Here is a 19336-nt window from a genome sequence, read left to right as displayed (position 1 = left end):
ACTTCTTCGTCGTAGTCTTGATCAAAAAGGCTATCAACCTTCTCCTTCAAGGCTTCAAGTTCGTCCCGTAGTCCCAGACAAGAGTTGCTGGTCTGATGAATTTCTTTCACTTGGGTAGACAACGCTTCCAATTGACGCTTACACATACTATTGTCCCTTAAACAATTAAGCAGGGTTTCTTCCTGAGAGGCTAAATTCTCATTTACCACTTCCAACTGATGATTCAATTCCGCCGTATTGTTTTCCAATTGGTTACTCAAGGCTGCTATACGAGCATCCTGCTCTTTGATGTGACGATCCACGGTGTCCTTCAGCTCAGACATTTCTTTTCCCACACTAATTACAGTTGACTGGACTTGAGAGACCTCCTCAGTTACCGCCGATTTTAATTGGGAAGTTTCATTAACTACGTCTGCCCTTAGATGTGATGTTTCCTCCGTCACAACCACTTTAATGGAATCTATTTGGGCAGTGAGCTGCGCTAGCAGCTCAGAAAAATTGGAAGCAACACCAACTTCACTACTACTTCCACTTTGACACTTTTCTACTAAAGATCCAGTGTTTACATCATCTATTTCAATAGTATTGTCTGCTAAATCAGGAGATTGTACCAAACATGAATTACAATCCCACGAAACATTGGGCTTGCCCTTCTCGGCAAAAGCTTCCTCACTTAAACCTGAACACTGTTTACAGTACCAAGTATTACAAGATGTACACTCTAATAAAGTGCCTGAATGGCCACACTGACGAACTTTCCTCTTAGACTTGTTCATTCTGGCACTAACAGTTTAACACATGCACTAAGATTAAAAGAATACACTGAAAAAATAGTTTATTCGACGTTAAACACTCAATTGACTTTTACTTCACTGATACATGATGCGGGTCCCCAACCCAATTCGACAATGTCAATAAAGAGCGCTGCACCTCACCTACGATGAAAATTGACTTAAGACAGTAAGACTTTTTTTTTTTTTCGGAAAATTCAAAGATGACGGTATCCATCTTCGGAAACTAAGAAATATACAGAATGTACAAGATACTGATAAACAAGATTGCAATACGATGCCAACAAAATTCTATATAGAGAAATAAAAATAGAAATCACTAGAACACAAGAAAAATCAAAAGGTACCAGCTGATATCCTGGCGATCAGGTCGCCAAAAACAAAAACAAACCGCTGTAGCGCCCCAGAGGGCCCAATCCCTGGCAGGCTACAGCTAAGCTTGATTGCCCAGTGCCGGAGCACTGAGATGATAAATATATGGTAAGGGGTCGCCACCTGTGATCATGCTATGACACAGGAGAAGAATAGCAAAAGATGCTAACACTGTATAAGATTGCGCCAAATCCATGCGTTAATAAAAGAATGAGAAAAAGAAAAGAAAAAAAAACTTTCTAGTACAACGGTAAAACGAATCCAACCTGTGCGAGACTGCCCCCTGTACACTCTACGAATGCACAGAAGACAGCCCTTCCCTTGTGTTGTGATTTCCTTACCTATTTGAAGCTTATGAGAATGCCAAAGCTGAAATACAAGACTGCGGAGTTAATTTCGCAAAACATGACACTTATGGTAGGGTGTTGCAACATTTTATTTGACTTAAAAACATTCACAGTTTAAGAATAATGAATCTCACCAATTATTACACCAAAATTATACTGAAGTTACCATTGTGACTGCTTTCTGAGATAACCCTGCAATGTTATACTTAGTGACTTGCTCAGTTACTTAACTGAATAAACTCACACCCATCATATTGCTATATTGTAATTGAAAATAATGATATGGGATTCAACACTCATATGAAGCAAAATATTGGAACATATACATATATATTTTTATAAAATTGCATAACGAGTAATATGACACTAACAGATAATAGGATAAATGGCTCGAGCGAACGTAGATTTACTTACCACGACTAGTCGGGTTTACACTAATTATGTAATACTCAGAAGTATAATAGGATGCACTTGCTAGTAACCACCATAGGAGTAAGGAACCCCAAAGAAACATCATGCTAGATAGGTTCTCGCTACATCGTATGTAAACATAAGACAAGTGACTCGTCCCATATGAATGAGGACATGAATGTAAATAAAAGGGTGGACAAATTAGACAAGTGTAAATATTAGACATTATAAGTAAAACGGACAATGCATTGCTGAACGTCAGCGCCGATCAGGATGCTAGGTACAAGTGGGTATCATAATTATACAGAAATAATGCTCTGACTAACAAAACCCATGTAATCTTCAAGTAGTGGCGTGTTTGGATAAAACCTGAAAGGAAACGACTGTAAAGTGATCCATATACGTTGACAAAAGTAAATGCCACACTAACTTTAAGTGGAGAGACAAAAGGATCACATATCGAATCAACTTGTGCTAGACGGCCAGGTGTCTCCTAAATATGGAAAGCACACTCCTGCTTCCGACAGTGATAAACTCAATACACAGCAGTTAACTAGACAATCGTATAGGTAGTGGTGTTCCTATAGCTTACATCAGCATTGATAAGTGCAAACAGACAATCGTCGAAATTACATTCTTAAGACGGGCATCAGCAAATCCATATACGGGCGCTATGCAATTACGATTCCAATGAATCAGCAACAGAAAAGATAATTCTGTACAAAGCAGAATTATGGTCAGCCTGCTACGAAGGCGGGCACACACAACACAGGGTACTTACCCTTCTGACAGATATAAACAAGCAGAGACTGCTATACCTTTCATAAATGCACTTGCACTATTAACGGACCACATTTCCAACTGGACACAAAAGAAATACACACTAACTGCTATTCAAAACGCATACGATGCACAGAAACTGAGACAGAATAACTGATCACTGTTGTGGAGAACTTCCCTTAAGCTATAACATCTAGAAGATAGGACATGAAGAGAATTCTTCGTCTTGCACACAACCCGATCTGGGCAGGCGAGAGCTGGGGGGCATCGTCGCCAAAAATAAACACACCGATCCTGATGCTGACAATCCATGACGTTCACTGGACAGCTTAACAGACAGTGAAGATAAAGCATTTACTATGATTATCAATGGAGATTTGAATGATAAATAGCACTATTATAACATCGTACTGAGAACATATTAATTGAACGCTTCGTAAGAGACACAAATAGTGTATTGATGAAAGTTAAACGTGTAGATATTAACTCTTATGGATAGACACTTGAAACTGTAAGCCTATGTACAAAGTTTATTCCAACTTCTTGGGAGAATGCTGAATTCTTGACTTCTTAACTAGCCACTCGGGAGTACTGGATCACAAAAGTCACCAGGTTACGTACAATCACATGGCTAAACAGCACAAGCAAAATTAGCAGGAACGAGTGATAAACCTGTATCCGTACTTGCCACTCGAATAAATCACAATGATGACAATGTTCTGGATTCCATTTCCGGAATGTCATATTTTCACTGGCAAATTTAACATAAAGTCCTGATGCTTCCATATTACATAAAGGCGCGGATATTTCTAGATGGGACAGATGAGGAAAGTACTTACTTCTAATACGCTTCACGGACATTGCGAATGAGTTGGGGGGCCCCGCTGCTAAGAATTTAGTTGAACATTAGATACATCATTTCTGACTGCAAGTAAAATTATGGTTCACTGAAAAACATGATGAGCAGTCCACTCTGAGAATGTTATTCACTAGACATTTGAATATGCAGAGGTAACTGAACAGAGCCAACTTAAAACATACACCTACACAAAGATGATTCACGTGGCAGCCTGGGCTAAAAAGTATATCCCAACTACATTCGGAATTTCATACTATGCTAATTAGTGGCACACTTGCCAAAACCTGTGAAACAGTTCCTTGAAGCATAAAGTGAAGCATACACACTATTAAATGTGACGATGGCGGCTGTAGATTAGAGATTTGACATAGTTTATCAACGCGCACCAAATTAATCATGCCATGATGTCTTCATGTTCGACTTCGAGTACCCAGAATCCCTTGCGCGAACCCGCGAACATGATGCTTCGGCAGGGTTGCCAAATACAAGAGGATTACAAGAGGTAAGTAATAACTTGTACTAATAATACAATTGTAGAATCATTTACAATGGGGCGTTACAAGCTAAGAATGCTAAAGTAATGGAAGATATGCACAATATTGATGAAATAAAGTGCTTGGAGAAGTGAAATGAATTACATAATACTACCGATTTTTCATGTGATTCACTGATAATATAGCGCAGCCAGTTAACACCCATGCTTTTTCAGTGAGTCTCTCTCTGTAACTTTTCCCTTTCATATTCACGAAAGTTACAGATTCAAGTTTCATGGAAGAATTATTTCTTGCTTTGTGCAGTTTTTATTACGAAGTGTTCCATAATTTCATAATAAAATACTTGTATTTATATTATTCATTTTTTTTTTTTTTTTAGTTCATTAGGAAAAATTATATCATAAATATCGTGTTTTTTGGTCTTGTTTTTCCATCAACATGAAAAAAATCTGTATGGCTAATTACACATCAGGGAACATTTCAAAAATAGGTTCTGGAAAACCGGGAAAAGCCAGGAATTTTTTCCCGTAATTTTTGTCGCCACGCTGTAAGTGGTCATTAGCTCCCGGCATTAGCCCATCGTCTAAGGAATAAAGATCGCTATATTTGACGGCCGAGCTCGGCTAGAAACAGACTGTGCTTGGCATGTATGTGATATTTTATTTCTCGGTAACCACTGCTCAGATCTGAACGAAATTTGGTGGGCATGTAGCCCATCGTCTAAAGGATCGTGATATTTAGTGGCCGAACTCCAACAGGAACAGTTCGGCTTGGTTTGTATGTAGACTTTATCTCTCGGTAACTGCTGGTCGGATCTAAATGGAATTTGTTTGGCAACTAGCCCATCGTCTGAGGAATAAGAAATAAAGACATTCAGTGGCCGAGCTGGGCCAGGGAAAGTCTTGATTCTGCAATATTGGCCGTATTCCATAGCTTTTCACTCTGGAATCTTCTGAGTTGGGTTCATCGACTGTGTTCCGCTTGTTTATTTACATGGTGGATTTTACATTTAAGATTTTGTTTTCGATTGACCAAAGGACTTTTGGGTCTGAGAGCTAGTTCAGTTTTAATCTGTAAACTGTTATTTGTGTGGATAAATTGTCAAGCAGCATAACAACTTACAAGTAGTATGTTCACACTGTCATGGCATTGAGATTTTATCCGAAGTCCATAGTCAAGGTTCGGCGCAGAAGCAAATAAGTTTTTCCAAGTCGCAAGTTAAAATTTTAGTTCTGAAATTTGATAGAATGTCGTTTTTGTCCATACTTCTCTGGAAGATTCACAGCCGTTAGAAACAGTTATTGGTATGTTTGATTTTGGTGGGAAAAAGTCAGTAAGACAAAAAAATAGACACGTCAGGTATCCTAAGAAGTTCGATTGTTCTTTCTAAATAACTTATATTTTTATTCCATCTGTAGTGGCATGATGCTGTACGAAAAGTAAAATAAGATACCGAAAAAGTTTTTCATTTCATAGTTTGTTTACATTAATCGTTATGCATTCTGTAATGTCAGGCTAGACTTTAGTTCCCGCCGGGATCCATCTTAACATACAACTACGATGTAGCTGTCTTCAGATTTTTCTTAGCGTGGGGAGAACACTCATATAACACCGTCAGCAGTGTTAAAGAAAATTTTGCATCGCATGTAGTAATCATACCTTAAGTTAACTTGTACTATGCCCTGCATAGTGTGCAGCACTTTTAAGTTTTCTAAACATGACATCCAGTGTTTTTTTTTTTTTAATTTATTTTTGAAATAATAAACGCTGCATAAAGACCGTATTTGATCTCTAGTTGTACAAGTTTAAACAAATTCAGTACTACATTAAAGAAAGAAATAAAGAAAAGCATATTTTCACTATTCACAACATTCAGTGCAGTGCTGAGTGCAAGAGATTCCTGAACCAGTCTGTTCGCTGGAGAGGAAGTTAAGTTACAGGAAAGAAGGGAGTAATTTGTGTACCAGTCTTCATATAACATTTACGTTGGAATTGTATTTTTGTTAAAAATAACTTGAAATAAACAGAAAGATTTGCATTAATTATGTTAAAATCAAATGCCATTTTCTACAAGGAACTAAAGTGTCCGAAGATTTTGTTTCTTGATTAGGCCTTAAAACAGTTCCACGGATACCTGATTTTTCTCTGCTATTGCCATAACCGATAAAATATGCAAGTCTTTCATTTTTTAATTTTGTTTTTTAGGTTAATGAGCTGAGATATTTAGCAGGTATGTGAACGTCAGTTTCAAAACTATATACAATATGTTGGAGAGAGGTGACATTTTACTCAAGTTTCTGCGTATGATAATTTACATAGCAAGTAAGATGAAAACATTTGCTCATTTATTTTATATTGTTGTTTTTGCAGTCTCCTATTGTTGTATGGAAAATGAAGGCACCAGAAAAGAAACCTCTTGTACGTCCAGAGAAACCAGAGGAGGTGAGAGCGAAAGTCAGGAAAGGTTCTCAGAAGAAAATACAGAACCCAATTAAAGCTCTTAGTGAATTCCAGAGCCCTGCTGAATCTGTATAAACTTAAGTTTGTGTATCAGTTGCAGATACGAGTAAAAAAGAAAAAGATTACTTCGAGCTTTGTTGTCCATCATTTAATATTAAATGATGTTTTATTATGTAAATTTTATTTCAGCTGACAATATGAGTCTTATTCCGATAATCTTAAGTAGTATATTTCATTATACAACATAAAAATATGTTTTAAAGAAGTATGTTAAAAGTATAAAAAAATTGTATGCCTAAATATTTATTACATTGAACAGTATAATAAGCTGTATTCGTGAGATGGTTGTGAAATCAGATGTACATTTCTAAATAAGTTTTATGTCAGACAGGTATGGAATTTCTGTTTTCCAATCATAGAACAACTGTCTTTCGTGTGAGGAGTGTGATAATTTGAATGAAAAGCGTCTTTACTGTGGAATATGACGCACAATAGACATATATATAAATACAAAGACTATGAGAACGATACGTTTAATTGTGTGTATTAAAAGTGATGAGTTTGCATATGTAGAGTTGTATGTGTATCAAGGATTGGTATTTTGTGACTTTGAAGGGATGTTTTTTATAAAATGTATATGTATTGATCAGATGATTTGGTATGATTTGAAAAGTTAACTATTATGATAGTATTATTACGACGCGTGTACGGTGGGTCCAAAAAGAGCAAATTTCATGCAGAAATTACACCTGTAGATATTTTATGATCTAGGAGTGAAAAGTATTGAATGGATTTTGTGTCGGAAATATTCGAAGGTAGATTTGGCATACATTTTGGAAGTTCATTTCAAAGGACATAACTGACAGTGAAAAGTAAAGAAATTTAGCGCACACATAATAACCATTGCTCAAAAAACTTCATACAAAATACAAAATTTATCGTTATGTGTGAGTCTATATATCCTTCCTGCTGTAAATAGCCATGCTTTTAGTTAGTCCGTCCTGTGATCTATATTTTAACGCGCTTAATGTAACTGGAAATATAACCTTGAATTGAAAGACATAGTGGAATAAATTCACTGAGCTACTGAAAGGTTCTGTTACCACTGCATTGCTTTCGAAAATAGATTTTTACCTATTTACATAATCAAACAAAAACAGTAGGCTGTTATTTACAGTTGTGATGATGATAGCGGCAATATTATTCAGACTCATACTTTTGCTGGTTTCTTTAATAGAAATAAAAAATTCCATAGACAGTTCAAGGAATGAAATTTCGGGAAACTTTTTAATATAAACCTTTCATTGTAGAGGAATATGTGAGGGATTTCTCTGTACAGATAAAACATAGGTTTCGTATCCATTCTCTCCAACGGACGTCGTTCCGTAAGATTGGAGGAAGGCTGAAGCCTTCGATTCAAATAAACAGTTATGCCAAATCATGTCCTTCAGAATTTTTGCAAAGCTGCTACTGAAGCAAGAGAGACCACATATTTACGCATACTGAGCTGATTAGAGGGAACATGCTGTGACATATTATACTCAGATTGCAATACGAAATGAGTGACGGGACATTGTTATATAACATAAAATCAAGTTTTTACGCTTTTCATCAGATCAAATGGAGTGATTTCGAAAGAGCGAGAACTTCGAGCTGTTAGTTCATAGCTTTTTGTTACTTTGATTTTATGATTGCTGCTGTTAAGAGGCAGAAGTTCCATACATATATATATTTTTTTTCTTCACGGTTAGGAGAAAATATAGTCAGGAAAAAATGTCTTAACAGTGGTAAGAAAAGCTTAGGCATTGTATCCTGTTACATCCATATAGCAACTATATGAACCTACCTCGTTGAAATTTTGGTTTATCTTTCCATTTTTTAAGTGATCAAAATTCTCGTGAAGGCATCGAGTACGAATTTTAAGAAATTACTATTAAGTTTTAGTTAAAACCAATGTATGAAACATACATTAGATCTATGTATTCTTAACTCAATTGCCTTTGATTTATCTTATTATTGACTGTGATTTCAACTCGCGGATGTTATCCCTCCTTGTTTATAAATGTGAGTGTACAGAGTGTTTACCTATAAATTGTATAAATTGAGTGTCTCCTCCAACTGTTTAAAAATAAACCACGTGAAATTTCAGTGAAAAAAAGTACTGTTCCTAATAAGAAATGTCTTTAAATTTGATTTGTAACTTTATAAGAATAGTTAAAGTAAATTACATGAAGTGTGATTATAAGAATACCACACTTAATTCAAGTTTAAATTCGGATGAAAGTGTTGAGTCCTATTTTAGGAATGGATAATTGTTTTGTCAGTTCAAAATTCAAAATCAAGCTTACATTTTTTTTCAAGTATCCGAATGACATCGTAAACCGGATGCTGAATAATCAATATAACATAGTGAAGAAAATGTGAACTTCTGAAATTACAAAACTGAGAATAACCATATATGTTCAGCTTTCCTGTTAAGCAGATAAATTTCACAAATCACATTATTTTAGAGGACTTTGGAAGAACATGTGTATATTGGATCGATGTTTTTAGGTGGTTAAAACTTACTTGCATCTCTATATTTTTTATATATAGATATTTCGTAAATATTTCTTAAACAGAGTAGGAATTGAAGAAGGCAGTATTAAACTTTTTTTTTCAATAGTATTATTGAAATCAGGTATATTTTATATAAACCAGATAATAACAGGACTAGAACAAATTTTGGGTTAGAAGGGGTGAATTTGAGGAATGATAGAGTATCTTTATGTATATCAGAGTTATTTTTGCATTTTTAAAGTATATTTCGTTATTTTTATTTGTAAACGGTACACAAGTACGTTTCTGAACCAAAGTTATTTTTGTTTTATTTTTATGGTGGGAGAATAATAACATGTTTGTAAAAAAAAAAAAAAAAAAAGAAATCAGTAGATTAGATAATAAAAATGAAAGTGTTTCATAAAGTGCGTAATTATGTTACAAATGTGAATTTAATCATGTTGTAACTACTTGTAATAACATGAATGTTGCAGTGCTTTTTATATCTATTTTAAAATAAGTATTGTACAACCGTGGAAAATAAAAGTGGGGTTCTACATGAGAAATAAAAATTGAACAATATTTTAATTATTTGTCAATGAAGCAATATTAAATCGCTATAAGAAAGTCACTCAGCCTCAGAGCTACATAAGTTTTAGGTCACTCGAGTAAATAATACACATTGTTTCTATTTTTATTTGTCCACGAGTGTACGAATCAGCAGTTACCGTTATCATTATAATTGTCATGCTCTTCTCTTGGAGATATCTGTAAAAAATCATTGTAGAATATGTTTGTTGATGTTCTCCTATCGTGATTGTTAATTTTATATTGCCTTTATTTTTTAAAATATTTTGCGTGCTTTTTTTCTCTAAGCAGCTCTAATTAAATTTTATTGTTCTTCGAGAAAGCCTAAATATAAATATATATATATATAATAACATATATATATTATGTGTGATTATAAACAAGTAATATAATTTAGAGTACTGCGAATTCTGTACAAAGTGCCTGCGTACTTCCAAATGTAACAAAAGTTGTAAGCAAAACCTGAATTATAAATAAAATTTTTTACATCCGTCTTTACAATACTTATAATTACGTAAATTTGTAAGCAAATTTAATTTTATTATGAGAATTTCGTTTAATTTCCATCCGTATTACCAAATGGTAAGTGCTTCAAAGAAGGCAGTTTTTTTAAATAGCTTTTTAAGCCTTTTCATGTGATGCATTTGTGCTTTTAGCCAGTAGTTTCCATCCTTTTTAGACTGATGACACTTTACTGAAACTCACGAAATCGCTACACATTAGTTTGATTTTATTGTTCTGCGAATCATGTTGAGGAATTTGAAGCTTCAAGTATATAAAACTATAATAATACCTGTTGTTCTGTATGGTTGCGAAACATGGTCGCTTACACAGAGGAAAGCATGTAGACTGAGAGTATCTGTAATCGAGATCCTGAGACGAATATTCGAACCCAAGAGGAACAGGAATGGGGAATAGCTGAAATTTCATAACGAGAAACTACATAATTTATACCCTGTACCGAACATTGTTAGGGCCATCAAAGAAGTGGGCAGCCATGTAGCTAGAATGGAACAAAATAGGAACGCTTTCAAAGTTTTAACTGGAAATCCATTCGGAAAATGACCATTAGGAAGACATAGGTGCAGATGGGAGAACAATATTAAGATGATCTTGGAGAAATAGGAACTCGGATCTCGGAGAAGTAGAAACTGGATCCAGTTTGCTAAGGATATAAGTTGAAGGAGAGGTTTTGTGAATGTGGCATTGAACTTCCGGGTTCCATAAGCCACAGTTAGTTAGTTAATAATATATATATTACAATAGTGAGAGAGTTTCTATAAAAGTTGTGATTTCTTGTAGTACTAAGCATTGTTGCTGGTGCTGGAGGCGTTAACTGGTACAGTCTGCCAAAATTGATTTTAACTAATTACTAGTGTTCCATGCGTTCTATAATCTTGCGACGCACCGATAAGTTTTTATTAATAGCTGCAAAATTATGTAGACCTAAAGCATTAAACTGATTAGTAAGGCTTGGATTTCTATTACCTAAAATCTTTGAAAATATCTATATTTGTGCCCTAAAAATGGCAGAATATGACAGAAAGACCCAACAAAAGTCCATAAGAATAGCAATTGTTAGGAAGTTTACGAAGTTATTTTGTCCTGAATAAATATCTTTGGGGTTTCAAGCATCGATCACAGCACATTGCTGGCCACATGAAGGTAAAACTGGCCCTCTCTTCCTTGCCAATACTGGTAAATACATGTCGAAACAATAAATGAAACACCTAAAATACGACCAAAAATATGCTTTTGTATTACTGTGAACCTAAATATGACCTGCAGCTAAAATATTTGAATTTACTTTTATATGACCAATTGTCAAGCAATGTTTAGATTTAAGACATGGAAAATTGTGCCAGGATTTAAAACAAAAACGCCATGGAAATCCGACCCTTTGTGATCACTGTTTGTGGCTCCTCTCTGAAACAAAATATTTGTTTTGTAGTAATCAAAACTTCCAATGCGGCAGAATTATTATATATATACACACACACTGAAGTTCTATTGGCGTAGGTATAGACAGGGTTATGAACATATCTTGGCGTTTCTGCGCATATGTGAATGAGAATGTGCGCTAAGTAACAATCCATTTTTGAATTAGTTCGCTTTAATAGGTATGAAAAGTTCAGAGAACAATAGAATACACCAGAACTAAGAATACATGAATATAACTTCATGTGACTGCTGTAAGTGTCGAGGCAGTGTTGCCATATCTCTGCAGTAGATTGGAACATACTCTGCAACGCAGTCACAATGCGTTCACGCATGTGATGCAAATTCCCAATCCTGTTCTTGTACACTGACTCGAATCAGGCAAATATGCTGACCAAAACTGTGGCGATCCCGTCCCAATTTAGCGTCAGGAAAAGATCTGGTTCAGGTTATATGCACAATTCGAGCGAAGTACATGAATGAATGAATGAATGGTGGAGTCAATTGTGAGGCTATTCGTCCCCATCACGGTAAGATAGATAGCCTACACAAACTACACATTAAAAATTCAAAATAAAAGTGTTTCAAATCAAAGTACTACAAATAAGACATTAAAACAAACAAAAAATAAAGTTAAAACAACTGTCGTAAGAAGACACGAAGAATAAAATATGTAACAAGAAAAAAATCAGAACAATATTAACACGAAAAATCCAATAAGAAAACAAAAGTGCGTTAGATGTCTCAACTTCACAAACAAAAATGAGTACAGTCATTACAGACTAATTATCTTCCAGACCCCAACTAAGATTTCTTTCTAAGCATTCTCGAAGTATTCTGGGCATTCTAAAAGAATGTTCCGAATACTTAGTGGAACGATACAGTCTTCGCAATACGGACGGTTAGCACCACGCACTAAATAGGAATGTACGAGTGTGATTAGATAGTAAGGTTACAAGGCGGATATTTCTGTAGTTTGTCTGCAATAGAGGAAGAAGAGTGTGTGGTAATTTTAATAATTGAGTTGGCAACTGTGCAGTCTCAGCAACCCGCCACCTACGGCACTAGCTGTAGGTAAATACATGGTGATGCATTGGAAAGCTGGTCTCGCGAAAAAAAATGCGCTCAGTTATTCGGTTTCTGTGGGGGGAAACGTGTAACCGCGGATGAAATTCACGGGCAGCTGGTAGAGGTTTACGGAGAGACTGTGTAATGTGTCGTCAACATGTCGCAGAATGTTGTCGAAAGTTTGCGGCTTGTAGAGAAAATGTCACTGGCGAGGAGCGCAGTGGCCGACACTGTTGAAGCAGTTTCACTGGGACCTCGCTCCAAGCAACTTTAACCTGTTCCCACACTTGAAGGAGCACTTAGGAGGTCGTCGCTTCGCTTCAGACGAGAGGGAATACTTCGTGACAATGTGGCTGAACACGCAATGACAGGGCTTTTGCCAGGAGAGAATCTTCAAACTCATCTCACGTTGCAACAAAGTGCCATACCCGTTATGGAGACTGTCGAAAATACCTCATATATGTACTATCCGTTGGCTGTATTGGTTGTGTGAAATAATATATACACGTTTCACTGAAGGCTTTGTAGCCTTACTTTCTGATTACTTCTCGTATGAGATATGAATGTCCAATATGCGAGGGTGACACCATCACTTCATCTCCATGACGCGTCTTTCAATAGCCCAAATTTTAAGTGAGTGTAGTTTATATCATAACTGTGGTTTCGTATTTGCTACTGAGAGCGCATCCTTTGGAAGAAGTACCTAGTAAGATCAGAGTACGGAAGAGAATGCTGCAGTGCAACATTTGCCAATGCAGCATTTTTGGCTGCTCTATCGGGGCCTTTGTTTTCTCAGATACCGAAATGACCTGGCACCGAGCATACGACGACAACCGTGCTGTAACACCCCATATTAACGCTCACAATAAAATCAGGTTACTGCTCTAGCAACGCTTCTAACTCTTGATGAAAGTCCTAGAAACTTCTTAGTCTCGCTGCTGACCCACCCCATCATAATTCATTCCTGAGAGCTTGTGTGTTTCTTAGTGTATGATGACAATCCAAGGTCGAGCCTTGGAGGAGTCAACTGCATGATGGAAGAGCACAAACACGTAGCAAGCGTAGAGATTGCCACTTAAATTCCTAAGCTCGAACGTACCATGTGTGTGTAGCCCGAGGACGTGCTGCATATCGGTCATAAATTTGGCCACCACACAACGGAAAGGCTCCGGTGGTCAGAAATAAAAAGCACATGGGTTGTACATTTTAAGAGAAGTCTCTGACGACGATAGGCTATCCGTGGTTCTTTGCTTCTGCATAAACCCTGAAATTTTCAGCTTTTTTAAGAATTATTTCAGCTCGAGACTAGGGATGGCCACATTTTTTCGAAGAATGTTTTTTTTTTTTTCGAAAACGAAAAACGAAATTTTTTTTCGAAAAAGCGAAAAACGAAAAATGAAATTTCCGAAAATTGAAAAACAGATTTTTCGAAAAAGGCCATCCCTACTCGAGACCCTTTTTGGGTCTTTGTTTACTGAGCTATTAGTGAATGAACATGCTAGTCAAATTAAGGAACTACAAGAAGATATAAATACCATCAAAGAAAAGTTTAGTATTATAAATGGTGATCCAGTTCCAGCTATCAACACATCTGACATATCGACCCGGAGTAGCTGTAGAAGTTAATGATTCACATGGAGGATATTCAGAGAAGGATGATAGTGAAGCTAGTATCGTGAGAGATGGGAGAAGAAATCATTCATCTCACCGCAGGAAAAACATTCATGTAAATTCCGAACATTGTAGGCATACTAGTAAAAGTAATCATTTTCGGTTTAGTGAAATTAGATCTCTAACAAAATTTAGCGGAAGATCAGAAGATATCCCAACCAGCACATTCTTAGAAAAGTTCGAGGAAGAATGTGATTTAATTGGAGTAGACAAATCTAAATTTTTGAAAATTCTGCCTCGTGTTTTATTACCACCGTGTTCTGTATGGTTCAAAGCAATCAGAAGTAATTTACGTAATTATTTACATTTTAAAAATGCCTTACTTTCTAATTTTGAAAACGATTTCATGTCCAATAGAGACGCCTTAGTTCGAAGTAGATATTATAACCCAAAATTGGATAAGAGGCTCACTGATTTTGTGATATCCGTGTATAATGAATTGAAGTTAATTAATCCATACCAACAGGAATCAAGAGTAATACATCAATCCGAATTTTGTTACCTTTTAAGTTGCAACAAATGTTGATTTCTGCACAATGCGTTAATTTCAATCACCTTTTTGTGATAGTGCAAAATTTTGAAAGTCAATCTATGTTGCAGGCTAATAGTAATCGGAATCAAGCCAATACTAATCGTAATCAAGTTAGTTATGTACCTGTTCGCAACATTAGTGTCAGGGACAGTGGCGTATTTACGATTTTGTTTCGGGAGGGGCTTTGCTAACTTTCGGGGGGCTTTGTCTGGAAATGTGAAAATTCTGCAAGATATTTCATTTACTTTACTATACTAAGATTTCGGGGGCGGGGGGCTTAAGACCGGAAGCCACCCCCAAATACGCCACTGGTCAGGGAAGAAGGTGATCTTAATGCGAGAAGTAATAATAGATTCCATTATAACGATAATAGAATTGAACCCAATTTTACCGGTAATAGAACCGAATCCAATTTTAGGAGAAACAGGAACAATAATCGTAATACATTTAGGAATCAAGCGAACAATAAGTTTAACTTTCCACGAAATGGATTTCATAATAGATTCATAGGTGGCAGGAATTCTCAAAATAGAGACCAAGATACTATGGAAGCAAATAATAGACAGAACTGTATACAAGATTGTGGTGTGCAATGTGACTTAACCGAATTCTTTGGCAAATATAACTTGAGGTGGCGTCCGAGAAAACATATTCAATTTATTTTTGTTTTATTTCGCTTTAAATATCGTAATGATTTCATTTGTTATTCGTACTTTGTTTGAATTCTATACAGATTATAATTCTTTGCGTCATCTTAGGAAAGTACGGGGATACAATTAATTAAAACATTAGTTCCTTTAGAAGTTTTATCCAAGATTAACATCGATAACATCGAGTTTTCAGATTGATTCTTACAAGGCAGGGTACCTCGGTGTAACACGCCGATTTTGATAAGATTGCACAGACATACAGATCATCAAAAAAGAAGCGACACGTATTTTTTTATATCGGCCAACAAGCGTATTGAAAGGGTCAAATAGGGACATAAAAATGGGGTCAAAATGAGATTTTATGCAATATAGCGAGAACGAGAAGAGATATCGGAAAAGGTTAAATGTACGAAATACTACCCATAGTTGACGCAAGCCATTGAGGTAGAACTTACCCATGTGAAGAAAGCAGAACAACCGGAAATGGACCAATCACGTTTACAACATTGTCATAATGTGCTACAGAAATGAGTGAAGAGGGTGGCAAGAAGCAGGAAGAAAGAAAACACGAAAATGGAAAATACGTGTTTTTGCTTTGAGTTCATACGTCACCCGTTTGCGAAAGGGACGCAGGTTCATCTCAGTGCACGAAGATTCATCTCTACACGCAAGAAGGATGAAACGCCGTTCGTATAGGCAGCCAGCAAGACAGTACTGCACAGCGGGTTGCATATAAGATCAAAACCTCAAGTTGAGTGGTAGAAACGACTAATAGATGAAGGAATACGAGGTCAGATGACGTAGCACATTATGACAGGTGCAGGTACTGTAAGGAAAGAAAGAGCAAGTTGACGTTGTACACAAAATCAGTTTTAACAGTGAGAGTATTGGACGCGGCGTATGCAATACGAGCTGGTTTGAGTATACAAAGTTGCCAAACGCGAGGTGTAGAGCCAGCAAAGTGTATGTGCATTTGTGTCTTTCACAGGTACTATTCTCAACAAGACAAGCAAGGCGACGTTTAACTGCTTGTGAGACCTAGTGGTGAACATTGGACAGTGTAGTAGCTGGAGTGGTATTTGATTGTTGTGTAACTGGTGGTGTGTGCTTGTGCGTATTTGTGCGTGTGTAACAAAATTCAGGTGAGGTGTAAGTGGGCTTGTGACGTTTGTGGTCGCAAGATGGTCTATGTGAATCCCCTGAATGTGGTGGATATGCTAGTGGAGGCATATCAGGCAACACAATATGTCCGGACACCACGAACGGTAACGGAAATGGAGCTCAAGGACTATATTTTTAACATCCTAGAAAGTTTCAAGACGAATGGGCACATGTATGTTGAGATTGAAGAAGACCTATTATGCAGCAATGGATCAGACATCCCAAGTATGGCAAGTGAAGATGAGATGGATGAGTGGGATGGCCCAACGACCTCCAACGTACATACAACTGGAGTCAAGAGCAGAGATATTGTGGACATGGGATACAAGCGGAAGGCAGTATCGTTTTGGAAACGAGGGAAGAAGAGAAAGATGTCCTGGAAATCTGTACAGAAACACTTCAAGCGTGTCAAATGCAGAACAGATCTATATATTTGGTCTAGGAATTAATTCGTGCGGTTGGTACGCACACATTGAAGCTGTAGTACAAACACAAAATACATAAATACCTTAAGAAAAATATTGTCCATCGCTAGCCACCACTTTCGCCCATCTGTCAGGCAATGTACGGATTCCGTGGCGAAAGAAGTCCTCATCCTTGGAAGCGATCCAGTCAGAGACCCATGTTTCGATATCTTCTTAAGAAGTAAACCGCTGTCCAATCAAATCGTTGTTCATGCAATCGAACAAGTAGTAATCCGAAGGAGCAACGTCTGGTGAATACGGCGGGTGGGGTAAAACTTCCCATCCGACATTTTCTAAATAGGTTTTGACCGGTTTTGCGACATGTGGGCGAGCGTTATCATGTTGAACAATAAGTTTATCATGTCTGTTCTCCCATTCTGGTCGTGTTCTGGCCAGAGCTTGCTTCAAACGCATTAATTGTCGTCGATAACGTTCTCCATTCATAGTTTCACCCGGTTGCAGCAGCTCATAGTACACCACACCTTTCATATCCCACCATATGCACAGCATAACCTTTGCACAGTGAATATCTCGTTTTGGTTGTGATGGACCTGGTTCACCAGGTTTCACCCAGGCCTTTTTTCGTTTAGGGTTCTCGTAATGGATCCACTTCTCATCACCCGTAATAATTCGATGCAGAAACTCCTTTCTGCTCTGTTGTTGAAGCAGCAATTCGCAAATGGTTTTTCGTCTTTCAACGTCTCTGTCTTTCAATTCATGTGGAACCCAATGTGACATCTTTTGAATCATTCCCATGGCTTTCAAGCGTTTGGAGACTGTTGTTTGATCAACGCCTAATGCTGCTGCAAGTTGTTCCTGCGTTTGACACGAATCCTGCTCGAGCAATGCTGTCAATTCTTCGTCTTGAAATTTTTTTGGCTGTCCAGCTCGCTCTTGGTCTGCCAAGCCGAAATCACCACTTCTAAACCGTGCAAACCACTTCTGACACGTTCGCTCAGCTAGAGCATGGTCACCATACACTTCCACCAAAATACGATGACTTTCAGTCGCACTTTTCTGCATGTTAAAGTAATGCAGCAGAACACCCCGCAAAAACACTTTATCAGGCACAAATTGGGCCATGTTCACTTAACTACAAACTGGTGTTGTTGACGCTTTAATCCACTGCCCTATACTACGAACGATACGCGATGACAGGGGTTTGCAACACATGTGTGGATACACGGAACTGTGGGACGCTCCGTTCGTTGCGCCATCTCTTGTCCACCCGCACGAATTAATTCCTAGACCAAATAGATGGGAGAAACAGATCACAGAAGGTGGAACCAAACGTGAAAAGCTAAACGTGATAGACCGAACTGTGTATGAAAAATTTGCGACAGCAAAACAGCGGCATTTAATTGTCCATGACACAGACTTGCAACGTTGGGCGTTAGAAGCAAACCAAACAACAGCCGTTGCTAATTTCAAAGCTTCGAAGAAATGGTTATGGCGCTTTAAAACACGTCACGGTATCGTCTCACGCAAAGTTACAAAATTTGTAACACATAGCATTACAGGGAAGGCCACACAAGTGCACGAAAGCGCTAAAACCTTCGTCCAAAATGTACAATCACTCATTACTGCTCATGGCGAGGATAACGTATATAACACAGATCAGAGTGGCTTTGCTTTAGAATTTCACTGTGGACGCTCTCTGGCTTTGCGAGGCGAGAAGCATATTACAGCAACAATGCAATCTCTACCTGCCATCACACATAGCTACACAATACAGCCTGTTATATCTGCCAGTGGAAGATTGCTGTCGCCCATGCTCATAGTCTTGAAAGAACTTCATGGTACGTTTGGGCCACGGATTCAGCAAACAATGTTCCGCCCACAAAACTTATATATTTGTGCATCATCATCTGGGAAAGTGACAAAACAGATCGTTAAGACGTGGTTCCAATCAGTGTTCCTTCCACAAGTCAATGAGCAAACGGTACTGTTAGTCGACTCGTGGACGGGTTATGATCGATCCGACTTGGCAACAATAATGCCACAGGACAAGCAGTGCAACATTATGACGATACCTACACACACAACTGGGTTAATACAACCTCTGGATGTGTATGGTTTCAGAATTTGGAAGAACTTCGTACGCAAAGTATCTGATGCGGTACGCCTTCAGCAACTCAACATCAATCTATACAGCAGAGACAATATACTGAAACTTCAATCCCTTGTGCATAATCAACTTTCATCTCCACGG

The 19336-nt window shown here is 37.4% G+C and overlaps 1 protein-coding gene across 5 annotated transcripts in view; it reads left to right on the top strand.

The window, feature by feature from the left end:
- The window catches only part of alpha-Cat (catenin alpha), a 100623-nt gene extending 91757 nt beyond the window's left edge, over window positions 1-8866 (top strand). For all 5 annotated transcript variants that reach the window (XM_081764980.1, XM_081764971.1, XM_081764997.1 and 2 more), the window contains one exon: window positions 6425-8866. In XM_081764980.1, coding sequence (XP_081621106.1) covers window positions 6425-6589 — 165 coding nt within the window. In that variant the 3' untranslated portion in view covers window positions 6590-8866. The remainder of the gene's footprint in view (window positions 1-6424) is intronic.
- The last annotated feature ends 10470 nt before the right edge of the window (window positions 8867-19336 follow it).

Source organism: Thermobia domestica, chromosome 1, assembly GCF_964235325.1.
Source record: "Thermobia domestica chromosome 1, izTheDome1.hap1.1, whole genome shotgun sequence".
NCBI lineage: Eukaryota > Metazoa > Arthropoda > Insecta > Zygentoma > Lepismatidae > Thermobia > Thermobia domestica.
The sequence above is the reverse complement of the archived record's forward strand: the minus strand, read 5'-3'. Positions and strand labels throughout refer to the sequence as shown.